The sequence below is a fragment of the Ammospiza caudacuta genome, chromosome 31 (assembly GCF_027887145.1).
Source record: "Ammospiza caudacuta isolate bAmmCau1 chromosome 31, bAmmCau1.pri, whole genome shotgun sequence".
Lineage (NCBI taxonomy): Eukaryota > Metazoa > Chordata > Aves > Passeriformes > Passerellidae > Ammospiza > Ammospiza caudacuta.
In genome coordinates, this window is record NC_080623.1 from 2,424,370 (window position 1) to 2,437,749 (window position 13,380).

General features: G+C 67.1%; 2 protein-coding genes across 2 annotated transcripts; both read left to right on the forward strand.

Annotated features, from left to right (window-relative positions):
• On the forward strand, nucleotides 1–2,051 carry EEF1AKMT3 (EEF1A lysine methyltransferase 3). Its single transcript, XM_058821979.1, has 3 exons — nucleotides 1–270; nucleotides 785–896; nucleotides 1,408–2,051. Exons 1-3 carry the CDS (start codon nucleotides 1–3, stop codon nucleotides 2,049–2,051), a joined length of 1,026 nt encoding a protein of 341 aa, XP_058677962.1.
• Nucleotides 2,052–3,067: 1,016 nt separating this feature from the next.
• On the forward strand, nucleotides 3,068–7,894 carry TSFM (Ts translation elongation factor, mitochondrial). Its single transcript, XM_058821980.1, is given in 7 exon segments — nucleotides 3,068–3,499; nucleotides 3,790–3,921; nucleotides 5,662–5,790; nucleotides 5,874–5,981; nucleotides 6,623–6,707; nucleotides 7,359–7,615; nucleotides 7,617–7,894. Coding segments are annotated over 7 exon segments (1,314 nt in total). The 3' UTR covers nucleotides 7,788–7,894.
• The last annotated feature ends 5,486 nt before the right edge of the window (nucleotides 7,895–13,380 follow it).

The window sequence follows — 13,380 nt, forward strand, 5'->3', positions numbered from 1 at the left end:
ATGGCGGCGCCCGGGTGCCACGTGGGGACCGGGGGGGGGCGGGAGGGGGAGGAAGAGAACGAGGAAGAGGAAGAGGAAGAGGAAGAGGAAGAGGAAGAGGAAGAGGAAGAGGAAGAGGAAGAGGCACTGCGGGCCGTGTTCCCCCGGGACCCCGAGCTCTTCGCCGAGACCTTCCCGGAGCGGCGCCGGTTCCGGCTGTGCGGGCGCGTCCTGCACATCGCGGAGCACCACGGGCCGCGGCTCGGGCTCGCCGGGGCCGTCTGGGAGGCGGTGAGCGGCACCGGGGGCGCGGGGCACATCCCGGGGCTGTGGGTGACATCCCGGGGGACAGCGGGTGATGGGAAAGCCGGGGGAGGCCGAGGGTACGGGGATGTCGGGGACACCGGGAGCGGGGAGGTGACATCCCGGGCGTACCGGGAGTGGGATCCCGGAGGGGACACACGCGACATGCCAGGGGTGGCAGGAGGGATGGGCAATGGGGGACCCCGAGAGGACAGGGGTACCGGGGGGTGACATCGCGGTGGGCACCGGCAGCGATGAGTGATTGGGGAGGGGCTACCGAGTCATGGGGGGAACGGGGAACACCGGAGGGGGCACCGAGAACGGGCACCCTGACCGGGGGTGAGGGGTCCTGGGCATCCCGGACCGTGGTGGCCACTCCGGGGGGCACCGGGTGGCCGTGGGAGGACCGGGGGGACCCTGGGGGCACAAGAAGCAGCGCTGGGGGGGCTCTGGGGGTCTCCCATGGGCTGGGTCCCCCCAGTGTCCCCTCTGTGTCCCCCAGGCCCTGTCCCTGTGCCGGTTCCTGGGCGAGCAGAACCTGGAGCTGGCGGGGCGGCGGGTGCTGGAGCTGGGCGCCGGTACCGGCATCGTGGGCATCTTCGCTGCCATGCTGGGTACGGGGGGCACCGTGGGTGGGGGGGGCTACCTGGGGAAAGGGTGGGGATACCTGTGGGGGGCACCTGGGGTGGGGGGGGAATCCCAGTTCTCCCGCCCAGTACAGAACTGGAAACTGGTGTGAGCAACCCTGGAGTTTATTGGGATCTGGGGGGGCCACAGGTGGTTACCCCCCCCCCCCCCCCCCCGCTTTGGGCTTGGGGTTTATTGGGGTCGGGGAGGGTTTGGGGAGATCCAGTGGGGGTGTTTGGGGTGTTTCTCACTCTGCCTCGCGGATTTTTGGGATGTGGGGGGGTTTTGGGGTGGGGGTTCCGAGGGTTTTTTCCTCACTGTGGCTCAGGGGGTTTTGGGATGGCGTTCCAAGGGGGTGTTCCTCACTCTGCCTCAGGGGTTTTACCGTGATTTTGGGGTGGGGGTCCCAGGGCTGACCCACCCACTCGCCCACTGTTAACCGTGCTCTGGGGGGTTACCGGGGGTCCGTGCCCCGCTGACGGCCGCGCTGCCCCGCAGGGGCCGAGGTGACGCTCACGGACCGGCCGCCGGCGCTGCCGCAGCTCCGGGAGAACGCGCGGCTCAACTTCCCGGGGAGCGCGGCGGGGCCGCGGGTGCGGGCGCTGCGCTGGGGCCGCGACCAGCGCCGCTTCCCGCCCAAGTTCCACCTCATCCTGGGCTCCGACATCGTGTACGACCCCCGCTCCTTCGCCCCGCTGCTGAGCACCCTCCGGCACCTGCTGGTGCCGCCGGCCCAGGCGCTGCTCAGCGCCCGCCTGCGCGGCGGCGAGGCCGGGGCCGCCCGCTTCTTCCGGCAGCTGCTGCCGCCCTTCTTCGGGGTGCGGCTGCTGCGGCGGGAGCCCGAGCGGGACATCGAGATCTACGCGGTCACCCCGCGGGACGGAGCCCCTTTGGAGCAGGACAGGCCCGGGCTGGGCTCTCTGACCCCGCGGGACGGAGCCCCTTTGGAGCAGGACAGGCCCGGGCTGGGGTCCCTCACACCGCGGGACAGAGCCCCGGAGCGGGGCGGACCCGGGCTGGGCTCTCTGACCCCGCGGGACGGAGCCCCGGAGCGGGACAGGCCCGGGCTGGGCTCTCTGACCCCGCGGGACGGAGCCCCGGAGCGGGACAGGCCCGGGCTGGGGTCTCTCACTGGGGATTAAATGGTGCCGAGGGTCGCAGTTCAGGCGCTGTGTGTGATTTGGGGGGGCTGGAGGGGGTTTGGGGAAGGGGACAGCCTGGAGGGGGTCTGTGAGGGTCAGGTGGGGTTTGAGAGTCGGGGGGGTCTTTGAGAATCGGGGGTTCTGTGAGGGTGGGAGGAATCTGTGAGGGTCGGGGGTCTGTGAGGGCCCGGGGGGCTTTGTGAGGCTGGGGGCTCTATGAGAGTGGGAGGGGGGGTTGTGAGGACCAGGGAGGGTCTGAGAGGGTCTATGAGGTGGGGGGGGAAGGTCTGTGAGGGTCTGGGCTCTGTGAGGGCTGGGGGTCTCTTGGGTGCGGGGTGGATCTGTGAAAGTCTGGGGTCTCTGACGGTCTGGGGACTGTAAGGGTCTGGGGTCTCTGAGGGTCCCGGGGGTTCTGTGAGGGCTAGGGGGGTCGGGGGTCTCTCGGGTTCAGGGGGCTCTGTGAGGGTCAGGAGTCCATTAGGGCGGGAGGGGGATCTGTGAGGGTCAGAGTGTTTTTGAGGCTGGGGAGGTCTGTGAGCGCCACGGGAGGTCTGTGAGGGTCGGGGGTCTCTGAGGCTGGAGGGGGGCCCATGAGGGTCTGGGAGCTTTGTGAGGGCCGAGGGTCTCTCGGGTGCGGGGAGGGTCTCTCAGGGTCTGTGGTCTGTGAGGGTCTGGGGTCTGTGAGGCTGTGGGGGGTTTGTGAGAGTCTGGGGTCTCAGGTCCAGGGGTCTCTCGGGTGCGGGGAGGGTCTCTCAGGGTCTGTGGTCTGTGAGGGTCTGGGGTCTGTGAGGCTGTGGGGGGTTTGTGAGGGTCTGGGGTCTCAGGTCCGGGGCTCTCTCGGGTGCGGGGGGGTTCGGGCCGGGCGTTTCGAGCCCCTCCTCTTCCCCCTCAGCCAATCCCGCGCCTCCGTGGCGCCCGCGTGACGTCACACGCACGCGCGCGCAGCCAATCGCGGCCCCGCTCCCCGATCCTTCACCGGGCCGTGACGTCACGCGGCGCGCCGCGGGCAGGCCGGGATGCAGCGCGCGGCGCTGGGCGCGCTCGGGGCGGCGGCGCGGGTGAGACCGGGACCACCGGGAAACCGGAACCCCAGAACCCCAGCCCCGGGACCACCGGGAAACCGGAACCCCCAGAACCCCAGCCCCGGGACCACCGGGAAACCGGAACCCCAGAACCCCAGCCCCGGGACCACCGGGAAACCGGGACCCCGGAACCCCAGCCCCGGGACCACCGGGAAACCGGAACCCCAGAACCCCAGCCCCGGGACCACCGGGAAACCGGAACCCCGGAACCCCAGCCCCGGGACCACCGGGAACCCCCAGCCCTGGGACCGTCCCAGCCCCGTGACCTCACAACTCCGAGACCCCTGGGACCCCCGAGCCCCGGGACCACCGGGAATCCGAGCCCTGGGACCCCCAGAACCCCAGCCCCGGACCACCGGGAACCCCGTGATCCCCTAGCCCCGGGACCACCGGGACCCCCCAGCCCTGTGATCCCCAGTACCGGGACTACCGGGAACCCTGGGACCCCACGGCTCCGGGACACCCGTGACCCCCGAGATCTCCGGGACCCCCAACCTCGGGTCCCCCCATTCCCGTGACCCCCGGCTATCTTCGGGCGCCCCCCGCCCCCACTCTGCGCTTTCCCCCGCCTCCGGTACCCCCCGTGCCCCTCATACCGGCCCTCCCGCGCCCCTCGGGCCCCCCGAGGCCCGTCCGTGACCCCCCGTGTCCCGCAGGCCGCCCCGTGCCGCTGGCTGAGCGCGGCCCCGCCGGCGCTGCGGGAGCTGCGGGAGCTGCGGGCGCGCACCGGGCAGCCCGTGCTGCGCTGCCGGGAGGCGCTGGAGCGGGCGGGGGGCGACCTGCGGCAGGTGCGGAAACGGGGGGGAACGGGAGGGGGCGGCACCGGGGGGGACACAGAAACCGGGAGGAGAACGGGGACCTGGGGAGCTGGGGGGGGCGGATGAGTGGGGGGGACTCTGGGGGTCGCAGGGGGGCTCTGGGGGAGGGGGACTTTGGGGCAGGGGGTATTTGGGGCAGGGGGGTTCTGGAGCAAGGGGTCTTTGGGGGAGGGGGTATTTGGGGCAGGGGGGTTCTGGGGCATGGGGGCTTTGGGCAGGGGGGCTTTGGGGCAGGGGGTATGTGGGCAGGGGGGTTCTGGGGCATGGGGGCTTTGGGGGAGGGGGACTTTGGGGCAGGGGGTATTTGGGGCAGGGGGGTTCTGGAGCAAGGGGTCTTTGGGGGAGGGGGTATTTGGGGCAGGGGGTATTTGGGACAGGAGGTCTTAGGGGCAGGGGGGCTCTGGGACAAGGGGGCTTTGGGGCAGGGGGGCTTTGGGCAGGGGGGCTTTGGGGCAGGGGGTATTTGGGGCAGGGGGGTTCTGGGGCAAGGGGGCTTTGGGGGAGGGGGGCTTTGGGCAGGGGGTATTTGGGGCAGGGGGTGCCTGAGGCAGGGGGGCTCTGGGACAGGGGGGCTTTGGGGAAGGGGTCCTTGGGACAGGGGGGCTCTGGGAGCAGGGGGTCTTTGGGGCAGAGGGGCTTTGGGACGGGGGTGGTATTTGGCATGGGGGATATTTGGGCAGGGGGTCCTTGGGACAAGAGGGTCGATGGGGCAGGGGGTCCTTGGGACAGGGGGGCTTTGGGAGCGGGGGTCCCTGGGGCAGGGGGGCTTTGGGGAAGGTGGTCTTTGGGACAGGCTTGGGGCAGAGGCTGTTTGGGACAGGGGGGCTTTGAGAAGGGGATCCCTGGGGCAGGGGGTCTGTGAGACAGGGGGCTCTGGGGCAAGGGGGCTTTGGGGGAGGGGGGCTTTGGGCAGGGGGTATTTGGGGCAGGGGGGCTTTGACAAGGGGTTCCCTGGGGCAGGGGGTTTTTGGGGCAGGGGTGCACTGGGAGAGGGGGTCCTTGGGCAGGGGGTATTTGGGATGGGGGGTATTTGGAACAGGGGGTGTTTGGGCAGGGGGGCTCTGGGACAGGGGGGCTTTGGGGGCACCAGGACCAGAGCAGGCCCAGCCCTGGGGGGGGTGGGAGGGCAGTGGGGTTGGGTCTGGTCTGTGCCCCCCCTGCCCGTGTCCCCCTCAGGCTGAGGGGTGGGGATGGGGACACTGGGGTGACCCTGGCAGCGCTGGGGACACTGGGGTGACCCTGTCAGTACTGAGGTGACCCTGTTAGTGACAGAGACAGTGGGGTGACCCTGTCACTGCTGGGGACACTGGGATGGCCCTGTCAATGCTGGGGGACATTGCGGTGGCCCTGTCAGTTCTGGGCTGACCTTGGCAGTGACAGGGACACTGGGGTGACCCTGTCAGTGCTGGGGACATTGGAGTGACTCTGTCGGTGCTGGGGACACTGGGGTGACCCTGGCAGTACTGGGATGGCCCTGTCAGTGCTGGGGACACTGGGGTGACCCTGGCAGTGCTGGGGACATTGGAGTGACTCTGTCAGTGCTGGGGGACACTGGGGTGACCCTGTCAGTGCTGGGGACATTGGAGTGACTCTGTCAGTGCTGGGGGACACTGGGGTGACCCTGGCAGTGCTGAGCTGACCCTGTCAGTGCTGGGGTGACCCTGTCAGTGCCAGGGACCCTGAGGTGACCCTGTGCCCCCGTGTCCCCAGGCCGAGGCCTGGCTGGAGGCCGAGTCGCGCCGCCGGGGCTGGGCCAGGGCCGCTGCCCCCGGGGCTGCCCGGGCCCGGCAGGGGCTCGTGGGGGTCCTGAGCGAGGGCTCGGCCGCCGTCATGGTGGAGGTGAGTGAGGGGGGGGCTGGGGGTCCCCGTGTCCCTTCCGGGGGTCTCAGTGTCCCCAGGGTCACCGTGTCCCTCCCCCCCAGGTGAACTGTGAGACGGATTTCGTGGCGCGGACCCCCGACTTCCAGCAGCTGGTGGAGATGGCGGCCAGGGGGGTCCTGGGGCACTGCCAGGGGGCCTCGGGCACCAAGGTGGGCTGTGAGGGGGGCACTGGGCTGCCAGGGGGCCATTGGGGTGCCAGGGGGGGCATTGGGCTGCCAGGGAGTTTGGGGGTGTCGAGGGTCTTGGGGGAGTTGGGCTGGCACAGACGGTGTTGGGTTCTTGGGGGGTGCCAGGGGGTTTAGGGGAGGTTTTGGGGGTGTTGGGGCAGGGTTTGGGGGTCCCAGGGGGTGTTGGGAAGGGTTTGGGGGTACCAGGGGTGTTTGGGTAGGGTTTGGGTGTCCCAGGGGGTTTTGGGGCAGGGTTTGGGGTGGCAGGGGTGTTAGCGGAGGGTTTGGGGGTGCCAGGGGTGTTTGGGCAGGGTTTGGGGATGTTGGGGCAAGGTTTGGGGGTTCCAGGGGGGTTGGGGCAGAGTTTGGGGGTTTTGGGGGTGCTGGGCAGGGTTTGGAGGTGCCAGGGAATGTTGGGCAGGGTTTGGGGGTGCCAGGGCTCTTGGGGCAGGGTTTGGGGATGTTTGGGCAGTGTTTGGGGGTGCCAGGGTTGCTGGGCAGGGTTTGAGGGTGCCAGGGGGGTTGGGGCAGAGTTTGGGGGTGTTGGGGGATGTTTTGGGGGTGCTGGGCAGGGTTTGGGGGTGCCAGGGCTGTTGGGGTGCCCCTCTGACCCCTCTCCCCAGCTCCTGCTGCCAGAGGAGGAGCTGGCCCAGGTGCGGGCAGCGGACGGGGGGGAGCTGCTGAGCGAGCACCTGGCACTGGCCATGGGTGAGTGCCCATCCCAGTGTGCCCAGTGTGCCCAGTACATCCCAGTGTGCCCAGTGCCCCTCCCAGTACATCCCAGTGCCCCTCCCAGTACATCCCAGTGCCCCCAGTGCCCTTTCTATGCAATCCCAGTTTTCCTCCTTGTCCTTTTATGTCCCAAGTCTGCTGAACCCCAACCCCCCGTGATGCCAGATAACCCCCCCAGTGCCCCTCCCCAGTGCCCCCAGTGCCCCTCCCCAGTGCCCCCAGTGCCCCCACACCCTGACACTCCCAGTGTCCCCTGAGCCTGGCAGTCCCAATGCCCTTCCCCAGTGTTGCCAATGCCCTCCCCAGTTTCCCCAGTGCCCCCAATGCTCCCAGTGCTCCTCACCAGTGTGCCCAGTGCCCCCAGTGCCCCCCAGTGTCCCCAATGCTCCCAGTGTCCCCAATGCCCCTCCGCAGTGCCCCCAGTTCCCCCAGAACCTGACACTCCCAGTGCCCCCAGTGCCCCTCCCCAGTGCCCCCAGCCCGTGCCAGCCCCTCTCTGTGCAGGGCACACCCTGGGCTGGGCTCTGGCTGCTCCAGGACCCTTTTTGGGGGGTTCTGCTCTCTCTCCATGCCCTCTCCCCCCATTTTTGGGGGTGCTGACATTTCCCCCCCCTCTGTCCCCCCCAGGCCGCCTGGGCGAGCGCCTGGCACTGCGCCGGGCCGGCTGGCTCCGTGCCCCCCCCGGCGGTTTCGTTGCCACCTACGCCCACGGCTGGGTGCCCGCCGGGCCCGCCGTGGCCATGGGCACCTACGGGGCGCTGGTGGCGTGCGGGGGGCCGGGCCCGGGGCCCCCCCCGGCCGAGCTGCGGGAGTTGGGGCGCAGGGTGGCGCAGCACGTGGTGGGCATGGCGCCCACCGCCCTGGGCACCCCCGAGGACGAGCTGGGGGGGGGACAGCGAGACGCGGCTGCTGGCACAGGGGGCACTGATGGAGCCGGGCGTGCCCCTGGGGCGGTACCTGCGCGACCGGGGCGGCCTCCGGGTGTGCGACTTCCTGCGCTTCCAGTGCGGGGAGGAGCCCCCCCAGGAGCCCCCCCGGGCTGAGGGGGGCGGCTGAACCCCCTGGGTTCACACACGGACCCCCCCTTGTGCCCCCCATGCCAGGCTGGGGCAGCGAGAGCCCCCCCCAGTGTGGGGTGAGGCTGAATAAAGGTGCGGAATCCAGGCCGGGTGTTTTGTGGGGGCTCCCGCTCCCCAACCCCCCCCTGCACCCCCAAACCCCTCCTGCCCCCCCGAGCTCCCCCAGGGACCCCCCCCCTGCAGGGTTTGAATGGCAAATCCACATTTGGGGCTCAGACCCCAAAGAGCCCAACCCCAATATGGGGGCAGCAATGGGGGGGGCACAGCTGGGGGGGCACCCCCATCCCATCCTGAGACCCCCGTTGTGTCCCTGACACCCCCATTGTGTCCCTGACACCCCCATCCCATCCTGAGACCCCCGTTGTGTCCCTGACACCCCCATCCCATCCCTGACACCCCCATTGTGTCCCTGACACCCCCATTGTGTCCCTGACACCCCCATCCCATCCCTGACACCCCCATTGTGTCCCTGACACCCCCATCCCATCCCTGACACCCCCATCCCATCCCTGACACCCCCATTGTGTCCCTGACACCCCCATCCCATCCTGAGACCCCCATTGTGTCCCTGACACCCCCATCCCATCCCTGACACCCCCAGGGTGGGTTTGGGGGGTCCCAAGGGACAGAGGGGTGTGACAGAGAGGGGAGAGGGACAGGGGACAGGTGAGGACAACGGGATGGGTGGGACAGGTAGGGGGGCAGTTGGGGACATGGGGCAGGTGGGGGGACAGGTGGGAGAAAAGGGGGACAGGTGAGGACAAGGGAACAGGGAGGACGGGAGCAGGTGGGGACAGGAGGACAGGTGGGGACAGGAGGACATGTGGGGGGACAGGGGGATGGGGTGGGACATGGGGCAGGTGGGGGAAAAGGGGGACAGGTGGGGGGGGGGGGCAGGTGGGGACAGAGGATGCCCCAGTGGGGACATGGGGCAGGTGAGGACAGGGGGGACGGGGGGGACAGGTGGGGACAGGGGGACAAGTGGGACATGGGGCAGGTGGGGACAGGGGCAGGTGGGGACAGGGGGACAGGGGGGGACAGGGGACAGGTGGGACATGGGGCAGGGGGGGACAGGTGGGGGGACCGGGATAGGAGGACGAAGGAACAGGTGAGACATGGGGCAGGTGGGGACAGGGGCAGGTGGGGACAGGGACAGGTGTCTGGGGGGGGATCAGGGGGGTGGCAGCAGTTGGGGTGACGAAGCCGAGCGCCGACCCCCCCCAGAGACACCGGGGGCAGCCGCTCCGGTCCCCCCGCTCCGTGACGTCACCGGCCGCCTCCCGGGACAAGTAACCGGGAACAGGCCGGGCTGGAACAGCCTATCCTGGATTACTTGAACCGGGCCGCGGCCGCCGCACCCCCCGGCACCGTCCCCGGCCGCTCCCGCCGGCACCGCCGCGCTCTCCCCGTCCCCGCTCCGCTCCGTTCCCCCGGCAGCGCCTCCGGGAGCGGCGGGAGCGGCGGAGGCGTCCCGGGGGGGGCATCAACAGGAGGGTGACAGCGACCGGGGGGGGGACACGGGGCTGACCCCACCCCCCTCCCCCCATCCCCCCCAATCCCGGGGTCAGCCCCGCCCCTCCCCCCCCCCCCCCCGGTACCTGCCGCTCCCGCCGCGTCCCGTGGGGGGGGAGGGGCGGGGGGGGCGGGGGCGCGCGCCCACCGGAGCGCGCGGGGCCGCGGCGGTTTCCAGGCGCCCCCGGGGCGGGGCCGGGGCCGCCGCTGTGGGACGGGCGCGGAGAGGGGGCGGGGCTAGGGGGGACTTGAAACGGGCGGAGGGCGCGGATTGGATGAGCGGGGAAAGGGGCGGGGCGCGGTTGTGTTTACTTCGCGCGGAGCTCCGTGAGGGGAGGGGCAGGGGAAGCCACGCCCCTTACACCGAAATGGGCGGGGCTTCGACAAACCACGTGTTTGTGAGTGGGCGGGGCTCTCAGCCGCTTTTCGCGCTCAGTGTTGTGAAATTAATTTGGTTAAATTAGAAAAATAATCCCTTTTCCCGCAGGATTTATGAGCAGGAACCCCAAATTCCTCCCGTTTCCACCCCAAATTCCTTATTTTTCATTCCATTTTCACCTAATTCACCTTAAATTCCAAACCTTAACCCCAAATTCCTACTTTTTTATCACAGCTCCACCTAATTCACCCCTAATTCCTAACCCAGATTCCTTCTTTTTCATCTCATTTTCACCTAATTCACCCTTAATTCCTAACCCTAACCAAAATGTCTTCTTTTTTAATTGTGTTTCCACCTATTTCACCTCAATTTCCTAACCCTAACCCAAATTTCTTCCTTTCCAACCACAATTTCTTCTTTTTTAATCCCATTTCCACCTGATTCACCTCAAATTCCAAACCCTAACCCAAATTTCTTACTTTTTAATTGTTTCCACCTATTTCACCTCAATTTCTAACCCAAATTTCTTATTTTTTATCACATTTCCACCTAAATCACCCCAAATTTCTTCTTTTTCATCCCATTTCCACCTATTTCACCTCAAATTCCAAACCCTAACCCAAATTTCTCCCGTTTCCACCCACAATTCCTTCTTTTTTCACCCCATTTCCACCTAATTCACCTCAAATACCACCCACTTCCAAATCCCTTTGGTTTCCCCAAAATTCCCATTTCCCCCCGAATAAATCCCGCCTATTTCACCTCAAAACTCCTCATCTTGCACGCCAATTTCCTCTTTCTTCACCCAAATTCCTCCGGTTTTCCCTTTTCCACATAGGTTGTTTTTTTTTTCTTGGGTTTTGGGGTTATTTAAAAGGAAAATCTGTAGGAAAAAAGAGGAATCCCCGCTCAGTTCTGGGGTGTTTTTAATTCCTTTTCCATTACGGAACCAAACTGGTCCTGGGGCGGCGCCAGCCCCAGTGCCGGAGATAACGGGGACAAACTGGGACAAACTGGGACAAACTGGGACAAACAACTGGGAATTGGTTGCGGCGAGCGGCGGCGTCCGGGCGTTCCCCGGGGAGCGGCCAGCGGGAAACTGGGAGGGACTGGGAGGGACTGGGAGGGACTGGGAGGGACTGGGAGGGACTGGGAGGGACTGGGAGAGACTGGGCGGGACTGGGAGAGACTGGGAGAGACTGGGAGGGACTGGGAGAGACTGGGCGGGACTAGGAGGGACTGGGAGGGACTGGGAGGGACTGGGAGGGACTGGGAGGGACTGGGAGAGACTGGGAGAGACTGGGAGGGACTGGGAGAGACTGGGAGGGACTGGGAGGGACTGGGAGGGACTGGGAGAGACTGGGAGGGACTGGGGCGGACTGGGAGGGACTGGGAGGGACTGGGAGAGACTGGGAACAGCCAGAGGGAAACTGGGAGGGACTGGGGCGGACTGGGAGGGACTGGGAGCAGCCAGAGGGAAACTGGGGCGGACTGGGAGGGACTGGGAGAGAGTGGGCTCGGACCAGACTGGGGGCGGATTGAAAATGGACAGAACTGGACTGGGAGCGGCCCGCGGGAAACTGGGGCGGACTGGGAGGGACTGGGAGGGACTGGAACTGGACTGGTAGGACTGGGAGTGCTGGGCTGGGAGCAAACTGGAACTGGGCTGCGATTGGACAGGACTGGAACGGGACAAAACTGGACTGGGATTGGACTGGGATTGGGCTGGGACCGGACTGGAGCCGGACTGGAGCCGGACTGGAGCCGGACTGGGACCGGACTGGAGCCGGACTGGGATTGGACTGGGACCGGACTGGGATTGGACTGGGATTGGACTGGGACCGGACTGGGATTGGACTGGGACCGGACTGGGATTGGACTGGGATTGGACTGGGACCGGACTGGGATTGGACTGGGACCGGACTGGGACCGGACTGGGATTGCACTGGGATTGGACTGGGATTGCACTGGAGCCGGACTGGGGTCGGACGAGGCCCCGCCCCCACCAACATCCGGGCACCTCAAACCGCAGCCCCACCCACCCCCTCTGCATCACCATTGGCTGATGGTACATGACGTCATTGGTGGGCGTGGCGAAGGCGGGGATGGGGTGGGGGGTGCAGCGACTTCCGGGGATCCCAAAATTCCCCCGCACCCTCACCTGGGCCCCCCCGAGCGGATCCCGGCAGCGCCAGGGGCTGAAGCAGCGTGTCCGTGCTCGGGGGGCCCAGACCCCAAACCCCCGGTGCTGTGACCTCAAACCCCCCCAGTGCCGCCACCCCAGACCCCCATGTGCCATGATCCCAAATCCCCAAGTACCATGACCCCAAACCCCACGGTGGGACCACCTAAACCTCCCGGTGCCACAACCCCAAATCCCCCAGTGCTGTGACCCCAAACCCCGCAGTGCCGGCAAACCCATCCATGCCACCACTCCAAATCCTCTAGTTCTGTGACCCCAAAGCCCCAGTGCCACCACCCCAGACCCTGCCTGTGCTGTGACCCCAAACCCTCCAGTGGGGCCACCCCAAATCCCCCAGTCTGTGGCCACAAATCCCCAGTGCCACAACCCCAAATCCCCCAGTGCCGTGACCTCAGACCCCCTGGCGGCACGATCCCAAACCCCTCAGTGCCACCACCCCAGCCCCCCCCATGTGTGACCCCAAATCCCCAGTGCCACCACCCCAAATCCCCACTGCCGTAATCCCAAACCCCTCAGTGCCACCACCCCAGCCCCCCCACATCAGTGGGACCACCACCTCAAATCCCCCAAACCCCCCCAGTGGGACTACCCCAAATCCCCCCAGTGCCACTACCCCAGCCCCCCCCATGTGTGACCCCAAATCCCCAGTGCCATCACCCCAAACCCCCCAAGTGCCACCACCCCAAATCCCCACTGCCGTAATCCCAAATCCCCCAGTGCCACCAGCCCAGAGCTCCCAGTGCTATGACCCCAAATCTCCCAGTGCCGTGACCCTAAATCCTCCCTGAGTGCCGTGACCCCAAACCCCCCAAATCCCCAGTGCCGTGACCCCAAACCCCCCAAATCCCCAGTGCCGTGACCCCAAACCCCCCAAATCCCCAGTGCCGTGACCCCAAACCCCCCAAATCCCCAGTGCTGTGACCCCAAACCCCCCAAATCCCCAGTGCCGTGACCCCAAACCCCCAAATCCCCAGTGCCGTGACCCCAAACCCCCCAAATCCCCAGTGCCGTGACCCCAAACCCCCCAAATCCCCAGTGCCGTGACCCCAAACCCCCAAATCCCCAGTGCCGTGACCCCAAACCCCTCAGCCCCCAGTACCGTGACCCCAAACCCCCCAAATCCCCAGTGCCGTGACCCCAAACCCCTCAGCCCCCAGTACCGTGACCCCAAACCCCCCAAATCCCCAGTGCCGTGACCCCAAACCCCCCAAATCCCCACTGCCGTGACCCCAAACCCCTCAGCCCCCCAGCCCAGCCCCCAGTACCGTGACCCCCCTCCCAAATGGGGTTTTGGGGTCCCCCCAAACTCAATCCCAGAGAACCCCAAACGGTCCCGGCCCCACCCTGGAGCCGCCCCCGGTGTGTGGGGGATGGGGAACCGGGAATTCATGGAATTCCTGGGAAAAGGGGAAATTCCTGAGCAGCCAAAGTTTTGTTTCTAAAACCATTTTTATTTCTCAATTTTTCGTTTCTAAA

Excerpts from the sequence above, each read along its gene's own strand:
- EEF1AKMT3 (XM_058821979.1), top strand. The coding sequence starts at position 1 with ATGGCGGCGCCCGGGTGCCACGTGGGGACCGGGGGGGGGCGGGAGGGG. Across the intron at positions 271-784 it reads CCGGGGCCGTCTGGGAGGCG|GCCCTGTCCCTGTGCCGGTT; the intron begins GTGAGCGGCACC and ends TGTGTCCCCCAG. Across the intron at positions 897-1,407 it reads CATCTTCGCTGCCATGCTGG|GGGCCGAGGTGACGCTCACG; the intron begins GTACGGGGGGCA and ends GCTGCCCCGCAG.